Below are 16,601 nucleotides of genomic sequence, written 5' to 3'. Positions count from 1 at the left end.
CAAGGCCCCCCCCAGGCCCCCACTTCCTGTCACAGGATGCCCGACTTCCGGAAAGACATCCCCCTCAGCACCGATTCCCGTCCGGGCCTTGCCTGGGGAGGAAGCCCCAGACACTGCCTGGCTGCCTTGGACGTCCCAGCGCTGGGTTTCTCACACTTTCTCTCCTTTCCCCCCCAGGGCTTCTATTCCTGGTTTTTCAACACCATCACCATGAAGTAAGTGCCTGAATTTTCTGAGCCGCGGGGCCTCATCTGCTGGAGGGTGGGGGGCGGGTCTCCTTCCCCACAGGACCGGACCTGGGGCCTGAACTCTGTGCGCCAGCCTCCACTCCCCACTCCCGGCCGCCCCCCGCAGCCCAGCCCGGGGAAAAAGGATGCTTTCCAGTTGGTGAAATGGAAACTGGGGGGTGCCCGCAGCCCGTTTTCCCTCTGCCACAGTTCCCAGGAAAGGACCCCTTTCACAGGCTTGTAAAAATGCTTTTATGAGGGCCGCACGAGGAAAAAGAAGTCCTTCCCATGTGTTGTTTGCTTTTCTCCTGTGAACGTCATTCCTCGTATTTGCCGAGGTGGAAAAAACCAAAACCACTGGAGAGAAGGGCAGGCCTTGTCTCCCAGCCTCTGTGCCCACTCTGGAGGCATAACCCCTGGCCCACGGCATCTTCTGGATCTCTTTAGTGTCAGACGGCCTTGGCAAGAAGAGAGACCCCCCCGCCAGGCCTGTCATCTCCTGATTGCCTCATCCCAACCAGTCTCTAACTCTTGTCAGAGCTCTCTCTCTCTACTGCATGAACATGTATGTGTGTACACACTTACTTGTGTGCACACAGCTCTGTCTCCATCTCAGAGCCCTGTATGTTCCTGGGTGCTCCCTAAATAGCTCCCATCCAGCCTGCTCTTCTTGTCCTTTGACCCCCTCCTCCAGGGTCCAGCCTTGCCTGGGATGCCTGCCTTAGGGGGCTGCCTAACTGCTCCTCAGAGGCCACTGCACAGGGGTCCGCCTGGACCTGCTCATTTGGTTCTTTGCCAAGGCTCTTAGAGTGTCTTCCATCGTGTGTCTCCACGTCCACCATTCAAGAGCCTTGCTGGGAGCGTTCAGATATTGCCCCCAGACCCCATCCCAACCCACACGAGCCACACCGGAGCACCTCTCTTTCCCCAGACCTGGGACCCCCACAGGGGTGCAGGGCATCCTGACTGGCCCTTGGGAATCCAGAGCTGGCCTTGGGACTGGCAGTCTCTGGTGTTTGAGCCCCAGCCCTGATGGAGGACTCCCCATGGTCTTGGCCTTTCTTCTTCCTTTATCTTTCACTGGAGTCCCCAGGAAGTGATACAACTAGTTTGTGTGGGGGTTAGGACCCTTAGCCCCATGTTGGGGAGTGGAGGGAAGACTTTTATTTCCTGGCACTTTCTCTAGTTTTGCTTTATTTTGAAAAGCATGTGCAAGCTTGCATAAATGCAGTTTCATTAAGAGAAACATAAAAGTTCACCTGCAGTCTCTCATCCATTTCATGACCCTCCCTTCCTGCAGAAGCCAAAGACCCAGGGCACAAAGCCCACTCAGTCTAATCAAAAACACAAAGGTTAACCAGACCCACAACACAGAAGTTCTCACAGGAAGCACATAACTGCTGTGCAAAAGGCATTTTGGAGAATGAGAACTTAATTCCAATGTCGGGGTTTGGAAGAAGCATGGTTTTGAGCAAGGCCCTGAAGAATGGGAAGAATTTTGGTCATTGTGATATGGAGGGCCCAATCAGAAATTAAGGACTCTTGGGGCAAAGATTTGAGGTGGAGATGGCAGAGAGTGTCCAGAGATGGTAAATCTTGTGGTGTGCTAGAAGCAGGAGTACATAGAAAGAGACGAGATAAAAGAAAGATTGGGCCGGAAGGATCAGTGGGGATCTTGACTGCCATCCCGAGAATCTTGGCTTTTGACTTAGAGGCAGCAGAAAGACAGTGCCTGTTTTTGAGCAGGAAACTCAGGATGATGTCTGTTTGTAGGCAGAAGTTTGAGGGGTGAATGGCAGTTGGAAGAGGCCAAAGGCAATGCAAGCAGCTAAGAAGGCTTTCCCAGTGTCCAGGTGAGAGGTGGTGATGACCAGGGAATTGACGTGGAGGAGACATGGGAAGGGAGGCTCTGGGCGACTGTCAACGGGTCGTGGTTTCCACCTGGCTTCCACCTGGTTAGGAAAGAGGGAGAAGTCGAGGTCTTGTTTCTGGGAAGGGCGGTGATACCATTAGGTGGAAGGTGAGGAGATAAAATGAGTTGGGAAATTGATAACACAGAACCAGGACAAGTATGGGAATTGATGGTCAAGCTATTGAAAAACAGAAATAAAGCTTAGGAGAAAGGTTGGAGCTGGAAATTTAGACTTGGGATATGGGAGCAAAGAGGTTGTGGTTGAAGTCGTGGGAGCAGATGGTTCACCCAAGGGATCAAGATAAGAAAGGATGTGAGGGAGAGAATAGCTGGGGCAGGAGGAAAAGGCAGCATTCTTTAGGGCAGCAGCTCGCTGTAACCAGGCAGGCATGAGGCTCCAGACATGGTGTGCTCTGCAGCCTCCAACCCCACGAGCCAGACTAGAACGAGTGCTCAGGAAAGGAAGTCGACTTTGAAGACTTGGGTCTCCCCTGGGAGGGCAGGTCCAGCATGAGGAGACGTCCAAGGAGTAGAGGCTGAGAAAGAAAGTCACCTTTTTTCAAGAAGTGGGTGGGACCGGGACGTAAGGATATTGGATGGAACTCGAAGGGGAAGCTGGTGAAGGAGCTTCCCAGATGCTTGAGGAGCTTCTCGGGTTTTTCTAAGACTGAAACATGGACACTTGAACCTGGCTGTCGTTGAAAGGGAAGAAGTTGGGGTGGCTGTAGAGAGAGGAGGCCTTAAAGGTGAAAGAGAAGGATGCCAGGTACAGCGAGTCTCCAGTAAGAGGTAGAGGACAGGAAGCGATTCGAGCAGAGACAAGAATTCATCATGAGTAGGAGAGAGGGTGGTGCCTGGAACGTCATGGGGGCTGCACTTTAAAGAACGGTGGGAAGAGGACAGAGTTGAATAGAGGAATATAGATAGGCTCAAAAATTCAGGCTTCCCTTAGAACTGTAACATAGGCTGCTGAGTATAGCCTGGGTTTTCTGGTGCAGATGGAGCAATGAGCCCAGTAGAGGCAGAGGGAATTGCTAGTCCAGAAACGATATTCTTGTGTTCTTGGTCCCATCTGCTCTCGCTATCTGATTGGAGGCTCTCACCCTGCCTCAGGCACACTATTTATATCATGTGAGCAGATCTGGGCACCCCAAGCCTGCAGGGGGATATTCCCCTCATTCTCCCTTCTCACCACTCCTCATCCACCCCATTCTTGGGATTTAATTCTCAAATGCAGGGCAGGAAGTGTTTTAACAGCTTGAAGTTTAAAAAAAAGGTTGAGAGCTCTAAATTACTGAAATGGTGATATTGAAAGCCTTGAAGACATGCTGTACATTGTAGTATTGTTGAAAAATAAACCTGAATATTGGACTGGATGCTATAAGTTGCATACCACCTTCAAGTCTGATCAGAGGGCAAGGGTGAGTAAACTATGGTACGTGCACCAATGGCGGGGCAGGTGTGCACCTTGGGGCTAAGTGTGAACTAAGAATCCACAAACAGGCCATTGTCACCATTATTACTGTGCAGTTATAAAAATATTTAGAAAAAATGTTAAACTGTTAGAAAACACTTAAGATTAAATATGGAGAAGGCAATGGCACCCCACTGCAGTACTTTGCACTCCATGGACAGAGGAGCCTGGTGGGCTGCAGTCCATGGGGTCGCTGGGAGTTGGACACGACTGAGCGACTTCACTTTCACTTTTCACTTTCATGCATTGGAGAAGGAAATGGCAACCCACTCCAGTGTTCTTGCCTGGAGAATCCCAGGGGCGGGGGAGCCTGGTGGGCTGCTGTCTATGGGGTCGCACAGAGTCGGACACGACTGAAGTGACTTAGCAGCAGCAGCAGCAGCCAGATTAAATGTGAAATGAAGGAAAGTGGGAAAAAAGTGAAAGTGTTAGTCGCTCAGTTGTGTCTGATTCTTTGTGACCCCATGGACCGTAGCCCACCAGGCTCCTCTGTCCTTGAAATTCTCCATGCAAGAATACTGGAGTGGGCAGCCATTCCCTTCTCCAGAGTATCTTCCTGACCCAGGGATCGAACCCAGGTCTCCCACATTGCAGGCAAATTCTTTATCATCTGAGCCACTAAATGCTGTTTATCCTACAGTCACTAAGGTAAACCAGTAATATAATAAGAAACTAAAGGAAATTGACCAAAATGATTAATACCCATTGTCTTAGGTTTGATGAGATTGTAGGCGAATGATTTTCTTCTTTCGTATTTTCCGAAGTTTCTATTATAAGCATGTGTTGCTTTTAACATTTTTAACTGGAGTTAACAAACATGCAGAGACGTGCCCAAAAAATAGATGTCCAGCTCAGTTATCACAGCCTCCCTCCTGATAAAGATTAGAGCATTGCCAAGACCCCAGAAGCTCTCCTCCTGCACCCTCCCAATCTCCTAGCACCTCCCTGCTCTGCAGAGGGAACCAGCATCCTGACTTCTAACTCTTCAGTTCAGTATCGCCTGTTTTTGAACTTTGTATGTAATGATAAGGCATGTATTGTTTGTGTGCGTCCTCTTTCACTCCACATTACGTGTGTGGGGTTCAGCTGTGCTCATCCATTTTTATCTGTGTATAGTGTTACATTGCGTTCATGCATAATGTGATGTATGCAGCTCACTGCGTGTGTACTTCATTCTTGTGTCCATCCCACCTTTGATAGACATTTAGGTTCTTTCCAGTTCGGGGCCATTACAAATAATGCATCTCTGAGATTCTCATCCTTGTCTCTTAATGCCCATGTGCATGTATTTCTGTTGGTTTTAAACCTAGGAGTAGAATTGTTAGGCCATAGGGTGTACATATAGTCGATTTCTATGGATAATGTCAACTGTTATCCAAAGTGGCCTTGCCAGAGTCAGTACCCATGAGTGTGAGAGAGCTCCCAGCACCCCACACCCTCACCAGCACCTCCTCTCAGAACCTGCCTCACCAAGTTTCCAATGCTGACCAGTCTGGCAGTATGGAGTGATAGCTCATTGTCGTTTGAAGTTTTTAGCTCATTGTGGTTTTTAAGGAGCAGCTTTTTGAAAAATAGGATGAATCTTGTTATCACTAACGGTTTGTTCAGTACCTGTACCATGGCAGGCACGAGGAATGTTTGAAGAAGCAATAAAAGAGGAAATCAATGCCTGATTTAAGAGTGCTTCTGGATTCCCAAGTGCGTTATCTGCAGCCTCTTTCTTTGATACGCCTATGAAATTCAGTGAAACCCATTTCAGGCCTAACAAGTTTTGAAAAGAGGGATGTTTCTGAAGATGAAGACACGGGCATGGGGCGGTCATTTCCTCGCCCTTTGCTCCCTCCACCCCTGACTTGGGTTGTGGCCACACTGGCCCCTGAGCAGTGTCCCCATCTCTGTGTCTCCTCCAGGAATGAAGATCTGATTAGCAGGTGTGGAGACGATGCCCGGATCTACATCATGTTCCAGTACCACCTCATCATCTTTATCCTCATCCTCTGCATCCCCTCCTTGGGCATCATCTTGCCTATCAACTACACTGGAGATGTTCTGGGTATGTGGAGCTCTGTGGACCCTGAGCCCAGCCTGCTAGACCTAAGAGGCAGCCCAGCTGGTGGGACAGAGCTTGGGGCTTGGGCATCTCAAACTCTAACTTCTAGTTGCACTTCTCAGGATTAGTTATAGGACCTTAGGCAACCTGTGCTTCTGGTTCCCTCACGTGGAAACCACAGGTGATACCTCTCTGGGTACCAATTTGGCCCAGGGTCTGGCGCAGAGAAGGCAGATAGTGTAATTCAGTCTAAGACCGAATGTTTATCCATGATCCATGACCCACACTGTACCTGGCCAGGTGTTCGTGGAGGCCTTGTTATGGCGTGTGACCTACTGCCAAGATCCCTGGACCGGATCTCTGGCTGTACCCACTCCGGTGGACGCAGCGTCGTAGGGGCAGAATTTCTCATCTGGAGTCCATCAACATTTCTCCTAACAGGGTAGATTTTGACACAGTAGTGTGGTGGGTGAGGAGGGTTGGCCTTCAGAGACTGAAAACTTATGGTTCCCCACCGTTTACCCACGTCTGCTTCCCAGAAGATTATTTCATCTTATACAATGTCCCCAGGCCGCGGTTTCCTCAATGGTCATAGGGATAAAGACGATGCACGTCACGTGCTTCGCACGCTGCCTGTAGTGGGTGCTCAGTGAATAGCAGCCAAAATTTCACTAGTGAGCGCAGACACAGAGCTGAACGAGGGCCGTACAACTGGGTGGTGTGTAAATGTCCAGACGGCGCCAGGCGTGCGCTGATCGCTCAGGTTTCCACCTGTTTCTCCTCGGCCACTGGTGCTCGAGCTTAGTCGCTCAGTCGTGTCTGACTCTTTGCAACCCTGTGGACTGCAGCCCGCCAGGTTCCTCTGTCCATGGGGACTCTCCAGGCAAGAATACTGGAGTGGGTTGCCATTTCTTACTCCAGGGGATCTTCCCAACCCAGGGATGGGACTCATGTCTCTTGCGTCTCCTGCAACAAGCTCTGGGGAACTAAAAGGAAGCGCAGGAAGTAGACAAGCATTTCTAGGCCCCAGGCATTCACTCGGGAACTCTAGGGTCTGGTGCTCAACCAGTCAAGGAGCCAGGCTTGAGGTTGGCAACCTTCTTCTCTTTCAGACCGGGATAGTCACTTTGGCCGGACCACAATTGTCAATGTCTCCACAGAGTAGGTACCTGATCCTCTTACCTCCCATTCTACTGGCCGGGGCAGGGGAGGGGGTGGATGTTGGTGGGGAGAGGTGGTCTGATGGTGAGTCTAAAACATGGGCTCCTCTTTGCTGACAAGAAAGGCCTGGTTTCTTTGGGAACCCAGGTCCCAAGTGGGATGCCAGACACTGCCTTCTCTTCGTGAGAAGTGTTCTTGGTGCCTCCATGTCCCCATCTCTGTAATGGATGGAACTAGCTAAACCAGTCACTCCTGAAGTCCCAGCAAGGTGGTCCTCTTTGCTTGGTTATGTCTAGCTCCCGATAGGCAGAAGCACTGTAGTAAGTGGAGGTTTAAGGTACTGCTTCCTCTGCCCACAAAAGAGTTCAGCTCAGGCCTCAAGGAACTGAGTGAAGCACAGACCTGATGCCTGCAGCCACGAGACTAAGGACCCAGAGGAGCTGGGTTCCTGCCCCGGCTCTGCTGTTAGCCGGCCCTGGGTCTGGGGCAGAGCGCCCTGCTGTGAGCTTCATCCCTCGTCCGTGGTGGCGGAAAGGCTGTTGGACATGAGCTCTAAGGCCCCTCCAGCCCTCATGGTTCAGGAGCCTGTGGACGTTAACATCAGCCAACCCCTCGGGTGGCCAGAGCAATCTGTAGGACCCAGACGCGGCCCTGCTGGTCTCGGCCGAGACAACAGGCCCCCCAGGGCTCATGGCCGGCTTCCTGACAGAGCCTAAGCAGCCTTTCCAGCAGGTGTGAGTGGGCTTGCGCGCTCCTAACCCCACCTCCCTTTACCCCACCCCATCTTCTGACCCTGCACCCCTGCGAACCCCACCAAACTCCAAAAGCACCAGAAAGGCTGGGCCCCCTTTCGCCAGCTCCGCCCCGGGTGCTGGCGGCGCCAGAGCAGAGCTTAAGCAGCTTCTCCCCGCCCAGTCGCTGGTATAAGTGCGGTGCCCACAACTTCCAACAAGAAGTGAAGTCTAATAGGGCGGCCAAGAGCCCCTTCAACTTTCCTAAATCCAGAGAGCCGGAGCGTCCCTCAGGGACTATGTCACCTTGCCCTCTCTGAGAAAACTGAGGAGAGAGGCATTTAGCCAGATGGGAAAAGTGAAGTGAAAGGCCAGGCGGAGGAGGTGGGGCGGGGGAACAGTGATGAGATATTTTGAAGCCAGGCAGCCTCTCTGTCCTCAAACTGCACCAAATAAGGCGGGCCCTGTTTCTGAGCAGCCTTCCTGGCCTGGTGCCTTGGGACAGCCTCACGTGAGTGCAGAGCCCCGGGACCCAAACACTTCCTGCCCCAGGGAGGTGAGCCGAATCTGCAGGCCCTCCTTTCTGCAGGCCTGCTCTGCTTGGCCTCATGGTCAGCTGTGCAGTGGCAGGGGGTGTGGGGGGTGGGCAGGGGGCAACGTGACACGGTATGAAGAGTGTAAGTGCTTCTGCAGTTCTGGGCTCCCCTCCTGGGACCGCCACGGCCAAGAGTAGCCTTGGGCAGGCACTCTGGCCCTTGTTTCCCTACGAGTAAAACAAAGACATTCACAGCACCGCACTCACACGGTCCAAGAGTCTAGTGAGAAAATGTACACAGAGCATCTGCTCCCACCCTGCGTCTGGCATATAGTGAACAGTCGAGCAACGCTAGCCTTCATTCGTTGGAGTGGACAGCCCCTTCTCCATCCCCTTCCAAGGTGCCTGAGTGTCTGGAGGCACTGGAGGGTGGCCCTTGGGAGGTGGGAGGAGGTGGGGTGGGGGTCTCACGCCTTCCGTGTCTCATTCTTGGCAGGAGTAAGTTCCTGTGGCTACATAGCATCTTTGCTTTCTTATACTTCATCACCAACCTCCTCTTCATGACTCATCACTGCTTAGGATTTGTGCCCAGGAAAAGCTATGCGGTGAGTAAGTGAAAAGAACTACCAGGACCATGCCCTCTCGCCTAGAGCCCCTCCCCCTGCCACCCCCCGTAAGCTGGACCATCCCACTCCCAGCTTTCAGAAGCATCCCAGCTTGTCGTGGTCTGCACACCAGGCAGTCTTGCCCGATCAGGGAGGCCTCCTCTGCTTATCCCTGGGAATTGTCACCTGGCACATTTGTCTGGGCTGTGAAACCACTGAGACCCTTCCAAACCAGCTGGTGAATAGCTGCCCCCAAGTACATCCTCCTGCTACACCCCTGCTGCCCTGGACCCTCTCCAAGGACCCCTGGACCTCCCCACCACTGGAAAACTGAAGGCTTAACTGTGGCGGGGGTGATCTCCATCTTCAGTGGCCAGTGCTCCCAGTGGGTAGATACTTTGACTACTTTGCCCACTCTTGCATCCAACTCCTGGCCCTTCTACCATCTCCCTGAGGTCAGAAACGCATGGGCTGCCTCTTTGTGTTCTCACTGTCTTGGTTTGTATTTCTCCCATCCCACCTCCCAAGCAGAACCTGGGACAAGGGTTTGAGTAGTATTCACTTATTTGGGAGGTGATCCCAGGAAGGACCACTAGGCAGGTAGAGTCTCCTAGCGGGAGGGAAGATGGCAGATAAAAGAGAGATGGGCTTCTTCAAGCCTTTCATCCTAAAGGACAGATTCCCTTTACCCCACCCCAGAACACAATTGCACACACCCCAGAATGCAATTGCACACACCCCTGAAAGGTAACCCTGAATGTCTCAGCCTGCCAGGAGGCTTAGACACTCCTGGCCCATCTGGATTCGGCCACATCAGCTTTCTGTCTTGTCACCAGAAGCTTCCGCCCAGACTCCCCTCTCTAGCAGCACAGTTTACAGATGCTGGCCACGAGGCGATGGCTCAGGAAGACACGTCCCACTCACAGAGTAACATGTGAACTTTGAGGGACTTCCCCATTCCCTCCCCACAGTCCAGCTGACCTTCCAACTCCCCATCCCTGGTCTGATGATAGGGATGTCCCCTCGAGATGGGCATCACGTGGAACAGTGGAGCCCGGAGGTCAGCAAGACAGCATGAGCTGCCCTTGCAGGTCATGGAGCTCTGGTCGTCCCTGAGCCCTCCACCTCTCCCTGCAGCCTCTGACTCTTCCTCCCCTGACTACAGCCATCCATGGCAAGGGGTCTCCCGGTGTGGGGGGCGGGCGGAGCACGGGGCACAGGATGCACAGAGGTGTAGCTTGCCTGCCTGCTGACCTCAGGGACGTGGGCTGGGTGGGGAAGCTGGCACCTGGCTTACCCAGCAAGGAGGCAGCCTGATGTGAGTAGACAACCTGCTCCAGGTAGTTGAGGGCCACCGGAAGACCCAGGATTCCTGTGTGAGCAATCTTCTTTCTCCACTGACCTTCCCCACCTAGGTCACCAGGACACTAATGATCACCTATGTCCCCACGGACATCCAAGACCCAGAGATCATCATTAAGCATTTTCAGTAAGTGGGGCGGGGTGGGCTGAGGCGTGGACGGCCCCCTCCCGGTCACCCTCCAGCCGCGGTGCCCAGTCTAGAACAGGTCGTCTTATCTTGTGGCCCCTTCTGTGACCTGAGTTCCAAACCCTAGAAGCTAATTATCTGTCCGTGAGCAGCAATGTCCAGCTCTGCTCCCTGGCCCTGTTCTGTGTCATCTGGGAAGGATGTGGCAAATCTCTCATTAACAGGGATCAACCCTGATGTCCAGGCTTAGGAGCCAGGGGGTGGATTCTACCATCCAAGCACCGGGAACCCCTGGGAGCTGTGCCCCTCAGCCCTGTGGGCTGTAGCTCTAGGGAAAGGGGAAGTCCCCAGCCCCGCAGGCTGCCTCATCATCTTTGTTCCTGGCTTCAGCGAGGCCTACCCAGGGTGCGTAGTGACCAGAGTCCACTTCTGCTATGATGTCAGGACCCTGATTGACTTGGACGATCAGAGGTGAGGCTGCGGTGAGACCTGTCTGGATCTGGGGTGGGGAGGGAAGGGGAGGCTGTTGCTCGGCCTCTAACCTCGAGACCCTTCACCGTGTCACCTATTGGCTGGCAGGCGCCACGCGATGCGGGGCCGGCTCTACTACACCGCCAAGGCCAAGAAGAAGGGGAAGGTGATGATCAAGGTCCACCCCTGCTCCCGGCTGTGCTTCTGCAGGTGCTGGGCTTGCTTCAAAGAGGTAATTGGCGCGGACATCGGGGGCGCGTCACAGGGGCTGGGGCACCGGGGCTCCAGGCTCCGTCCACGGCCCCGGGCGGTATCCCAGGCCTGCATCCTTGGACCGCAGACTCCGTTCAGAGCAGCCCCTGGCTCACGTTCTCCTTTCCAGCATGTTCTGTCTCCCTGTTGAGAAGGCAGAGGAGCCTTTCTCGGGGCCTCCCCCTCCCAGAGTGATCCACGACGGGACTGGTTCTCGCTCCCTTCGGGGCTTGGTGGGGAGGACCAGCAAGGACTCAGCAGGCTGCCCGGCCTCGGGGGAAGGAGCTGGGACGGGAACATTGGAAAGCTGTGGGCTCCATCTTATCGCCCCGCCCATGTGGCTAGAAGGAGGCCTTGGCGGGACTGAACTCATCTAGCCAGTTCAGAAAAAAAGCATGATTCCCTCACTTGAAAAGGCTGCAGGCACTTGAAAATGCTGTCGCTTCTCCGGAGTCCACCCCGAGGCCAAAGGCACCCCTTCACCCCTGGGGAAGCCTCCCTTTCCCCAGATCTAAGAGCAGGGAACTTGTTTCAAAGTGACAGCCTCTTCCTTCTGGAGAGCTGGGACCTGGGAGCCCACCTGGGGTCCTGAGCTTTTTTGCCAGGCTTCCTAGGGAGCTGGGGATGGAACCAAGACACACCCCCATCCCCGCCCCGCTCTGGCCTGCGCCCCGGGGGGAGAGAGGCGGCCTTCCTGGAGCCCTGGCCGCTCCAGCTCTGAGGCCCACGTCTGGCCCACTAGGTGGACGCAGAACAGTACTACAGCGAGCTGGAGGAGCAGCTGACTGATGAGTTCAACGCTGAGCTCAACCGCGCGCGGCTGAAGCGTCTGGACCTGATCTTCGTCACCTTCCAGGACTCCAGGATGACGAAGCAGTGAGTGCCAGGTTGGGGGCCGGGGGGGGGGCGGGCAGCTGCTTGCTGCGCCCATCCCGGCCCCAAGAGCGGGCCTCTGCTTCTCCGAAACCATCCTTTCCCACCCCCATTCCAGCCGAGGGGAGGAGTGGAGGAGGGGAGAGTGCCTGCCTCCGTCATGCGTGCTCTGCCCTCCTCCCCTCGGCCCCGCCCTGTTCCTCACGGGCATCGCAGATGCCATCTTGCTTTCCGGAGCACGGCCACGTGCATCTTCCTCCAGCTGCTGGGCTCAGCTTGTCTCCAGAGACACCCAGGTCCTGGGCTCCCCACCCCCATACATCCTTGCTTCAGCCCAGAAGTGGTCAGCGTAGCCCTTGACCTCTTGGTTCCTCTTCCAGGCCTTGACAAGAATGATACCCATTTTCCGCCCCTCATTACCCATCACCCCTACGTCACCCTTCCCCTCCCCGCGAGTGACAGAGTCAGCATAGAGAAGACCCAACTGCCATTCCTGCTCCTCTCCTCTCCTCTCCTCTGCAAGCCTTCTCTGTTTCATAGCTTTGCAGGCTCCTCCCTCTTCTGCCCCAGCCACTGGCAGCCCCATCTTGATAAGGAATGGATGAGGTCTGCTCTGGAGTGTTCTGGAAGGAATCTTAGGCCTGGGTCAAATACATAGGAGCCTCAGAATCAGTCTTTTGAGGACGATGGAGCCATCCTCTCCCCGAGGGAGCCTGATCGTTCACAAGGCTTTGTTTTCACCCGCCCTGACCCTGCAAAGGAACAGTGGCACAGGCTAGAATTCAGGGCAACAGATCACGTGCAATTTTGCAAGTTAGTTACACCCTCAAGTTTCTTATTCATCAAATTTGGTTACTTATATCTTCCTTGTCCACCTCCTGGAAGGGTAAGAAGGAATATGTGTCCTATTAGTGTGTGTGAGACATCTACATATCTTTCTGAGAACCATCGCTCAGTAGAGAGGGATCTCAGGTTTAATTACAGCAGATGTGAGTTAGGAAACCCAAGATGGGGCCCCAGTGCCAGCACCCGCCCCTCTTTGGTTGTGTCTTCAGTAATCTATGCAGCTAAGATGATGTGACTCACCAGTTAGCACAGTGTCAGGCACTGGCTGGAACAGTCGGTAGCTATTGATATTAAGAGGAGGCTAAATGAGTACCTCCCCTGTCAACCTCACAGAAAGAGCATGTCTTTGTGCCATCACTACCAATAGGGGGACAAGACATGAACTGAGAACTGCGTGGTCCCCTCTTTTCCTGGGCAGTCCATCCCTCTAACACCCTTTCCTCCAGTGACCAGGCCTGAGGAACTGCCCACCTATAAGGTCAGGAGAGACATATCCAGGTCTCCAAGAATTCCTCACCCCCAGACCTCTGTCTCTTCCTCGTCTCCGCAGCATTCTGCAGGACTACAAGTTCATCCACTGTGGGATGTCCCCCAAAGAGTCCTCAGTGACCACCATCGTCAAGTCCTACCGCTGGAGGGTAGTCCGTGCCCCGCACCCCAAGGACATTATTTGGTAAGCCCCCTCTGTCTGTCTCCTCTCCCTTGAGCTCCTTTGGGATGGAAGACGCCTGTAGGATGGGGAAAAGAATCAGGGCCTGTCCTCCTCCTCCACATACGGCCCCTGCTGGGCTGTGTCTCTCCTGGGCATCGCAGCCTCTGCCTGCCCCCAAGTCCACCCCCCCACAAGCACAGAAGGCACCCACCTTTTGGGGAAAAGGTTTTTCCTGTGGAAAGAATTCAGATCATTCTTCTGGCTCACCTGTGGGATGTATTCGGAGCCTGACAAGTGGCGTGATAGGAGAAGGCCTAGGGCTGTCGCATGCAGGCGTGGGCCCCCAGCGTTGAACTAGACCAGGGCAGCCTGGCCCACAGCTGGCACGCAGAAAGCAGCGTGGCTGGGTCTGAGGGCCGAGGCCCGCGGCCCTAAGCGCGCCTCGCTCCTCCATCCCGCCCAGGAAGCACCTGTCCGTCCGCCGCTGCCACTGGTGGGCCCGCTTTACCGCAATCAACGCTCTCCTCTTCTTCCTCTTCTTCTTCCTCACCACGCCTGCCATCATCATCAACACCATCGACTTGTACAACGTCACCCGCCCCATCGAGAATTTGCAGGTGCCTCCTCCACTCACAGGCACGGGGGCCCCCCAGGAGACAAAGGAAGAGCTCCGGCGAGGATGGGATGGGGGGCCCACTGAGACGTGACTCCAGAGCACACGCACTTGTGGCCCTGGCAGTGGGTGCACGTGGTGGCCCAGGGTCTCCTTTGCTCTAAAGAGGATGCATGTGGGCCACTGCCCGACTTAGGGACTAGGGCTAAAGGGTGGGGGAGCCTTAGGCAAGTTCTGGGCTGAATTTGGGGGGATGGGCTTGGAGGACTTCTTTAGATTGGGTCAAGCTAGAGGTACGAAAGAGCAGCAGAGGGTGGGGCGAGCGTGACAGCTCCATTTACCCCACGTTCTCTAGAGCCGAGATCCTTGGTGTGAAGATAAGGCGACGGTGGGGAAGACAGAGTTTAGTTCTAGGGCAGCCCTTCAAGAGGAGTAGGCTCTCTGGCTCTGGTTCCACTTGCCTCACTTCTGGACACACAGGCCCTGGGTATGTCCACAAGAGCCGTCCCTGCCATATGCATAGAGGAGTTCCAAGGAGCTGGACGGGCCCATATCCAAGTTCTGTAGCCTCAAGGCTCTTGCAGTGATCCTAGAAGGCCCCTTCTTTCATGTTATCCCCATGCCTGTTCCAGCAAAACACACACAGGCACACACACACATGCACACACACACATGCACACACATGTGTGCATACACACGTGCACACTTGCAGTGATCCTAGAAGGCCCCTTCTTTCATGTTATCCCCGTGCCTGTTCCAGCAAAACACATGCAGGCGCACACATGGAAGTGCACACGCAACACACATATGCACACACACACATGCACACACGTGCACACAGTCAAGCCAAGTCCTTGTGCTGCCGCTTCCCATTGCCCCCCTCCTCTGTCAGCTTCACAACAGGCCCCAGGCTGGGGCACCACAGCTCTGCCTGGGAATTCTCACACCACACCCTCCCCTTCTCCACCATGTCTCACACAACATGGCGGTAAAAGCAGTGTCTCCTCCCTAAAGTCTGAGCGTCTCCTCCCTGAGTGACAGCAGGTGGCTGTGGCCTTGGGGCCAAGTCGGTGGGGTCAGACTAGGCCGTCCCTCCAGTGATCTCAGCATAGGAGGCCTGCACCCCTTGGGGATGCCCCTTGACCTTGAGGTGTCAGCCTCTGGCTGCCCCAGCCAGGCAGATTCTGAGTGAGAAAGGCCCCAGCCCACTGTGCAGCCTCAGGGACACGAGGCCCGCTCTGGGACTGAGCTGGAGAAGTGGCCAGAGGTGTGGGAGAAGGCAGGGGAGGCCTGTGAGGGGGAGCAGGCTTCTCGCATTGACCTCTCTCTGCCCCACCTCCACCCGCCCACACAGAGCCCCATCGTGACCCAGTTCTTCCCGTCTGTGTTGCTCTGGGCCTTTACCGTGACATTGCCTCTAATCGTCTACCTCTCTGCCTTCCTTGAAGCCCACTGGACCAGGTGAGCTGGGGGCCTCCCCTCTTATCCTTCCCTTGGCACCAGCTTCTTTCCCCACTCCCTCGTCCCCACCAGCCCTGTGCTCCAGCTTCCTGTCTCACCTGGGGAATGGAATTGATGCAGGATGGCTTTGATGCCCAAAACCATCCCAAAAAAGTAACAGATACTTTTGTCTTTGGAAAGAAGGGACTGGTTTGTCTCAGGGATGCTGAGATACCCGAAACCAAGCCCTCCTCAGGCTGCTCCCTCGTCTTCCAGCCACGCACTGAGGGCCTGGAGCCGTGGGCAGAAATGGCAGGAATGCCAGGGAGAGGGCGGAGGATGGGAGCGAGAAAACAGGACTTGTCTGAAAAATGTCAGAAGGGCTGCTACGGTCATCGCAGAGGAGCCCATGCCCTCAATCTGACTGAAGACCCGTGTAGCCCATACGGTGCCATATTTTAAACAAAGAGCCCCTCCCTGTTTATTAGCCCTAATAGTTCTGTGGTAGGAGCTAATTACTTAGGAAGTATTTACTATATCTTGGGGCAAAATGGACCTGCTCTGGACTGAAGGCTGCATGGGTCTCAAAAGTTATTTATTGCTCCCAAAGTTTCTATCATCCTATCAGGCAGTAAGCCAAGAGGTTTCTCTTAACAGAAATCCTTCCTGGGCTTTCCTACGGCCAAGGCTCATGTTGCTTATTGAAATGCTGCAAGGATTCTGAGTATTGTTAGTGATGTCCCTGCAACAGGGGCGTCAAGTGTATGGTATGTGTGAGCCTTCCCTTCCCTTTCCTCTGCCCATGGTAGACATCACTAGTTGATCATGCCGTTCTTTCCTGCTGCTCCCAGACACAGCACGGCTCTCAGTGCACTGTGGAGATGGCACTGACTTGTGCTATGAAACTGCTTTCTAGCCCAGGTGGCCGTCTCTCTCTCTCTCCATTCTGTAGTCAGTCGTTTGGTTCTTATCATGTGTCTCTTTGTTTCCTTCCAGAACAAGTCAGAATCTGATCATAGCGCACAAGTGCTATGTCTTTCTGGTGTTCATGGTGGTCATTCTGCCCTCTATGGGACTGACCAGGTACCTCAACTCCAGTTATCTCTCCTCTCTCAGCCAGGCTCACCCTAGAGTCGGAACCTCCTCCTTCAGATACTGTAGGCCCACCTGTGACTGCTGCAAATCCATTCCTCAAATGACAGTCCAGTGCCTGTCATGAGCCTAGCATGAGCCAGGTATCATGTGAACTCTAAGCGGTCAGCCATGAACT

General features: G+C 54.2%; 1 protein-coding gene across 7 annotated transcripts in view; it reads left to right on the top strand.

Moving 5' to 3' along the window:
• The window catches only part of TMEM63C (transmembrane protein 63C), a 60,436-nt gene that overhangs the window by 27,869 nt on the left and 15,966 nt on the right, over window positions 1-16,601 (top strand). For 5 of the 7 annotated variants that reach the window (XM_086319484.1, XM_086319483.1, XM_086319485.1 and 2 more), the window contains exons 5-16: window positions 178-215; window positions 5,524-5,666; window positions 6,776-6,824; window positions 8,587-8,695; window positions 10,111-10,184; window positions 10,575-10,655; window positions 10,764-10,887; window positions 11,650-11,783; window positions 13,177-13,299; window positions 13,742-13,895; window positions 15,246-15,352; window positions 16,328-16,414. In XM_086319484.1, coding sequence (XP_086175610.1) covers window positions 178-215; window positions 5,524-5,666; window positions 6,776-6,824; window positions 8,587-8,695; window positions 10,111-10,184; window positions 10,575-10,655; window positions 10,764-10,887; window positions 11,650-11,783; window positions 13,177-13,299; window positions 13,742-13,895; window positions 15,246-15,352; window positions 16,328-16,414 — 1,223 coding nt within the window. Of the gene's footprint in view, window positions 1-177; window positions 216-1,999; window positions 2,081-5,523; window positions 5,667-6,775; window positions 6,829-8,586; window positions 8,696-10,110; window positions 10,185-10,574; window positions 10,656-10,763; window positions 10,888-11,649; window positions 11,784-13,176; window positions 13,300-13,741; window positions 13,896-15,245; window positions 15,353-16,327; window positions 16,415-16,601 lie in introns of those variants that run through there. The other 2 variants (XM_086319488.1, XM_086319490.1) reach the window with 2 other exon arrangements.

Source organism: Bos grunniens, chromosome 10 (genome assembly GCF_055505025.1).
Source record: "Bos grunniens cultivar Pamir isolate PY7600 chromosome 10, Bosgru_T2T1.0, whole genome shotgun sequence".
NCBI lineage: Eukaryota > Metazoa > Chordata > Mammalia > Artiodactyla > Bovidae > Bos > Bos grunniens.
The sequence above is the reverse complement of the archived record's forward strand: the minus strand, read 5'-3'. Positions and strand labels throughout refer to the sequence as shown.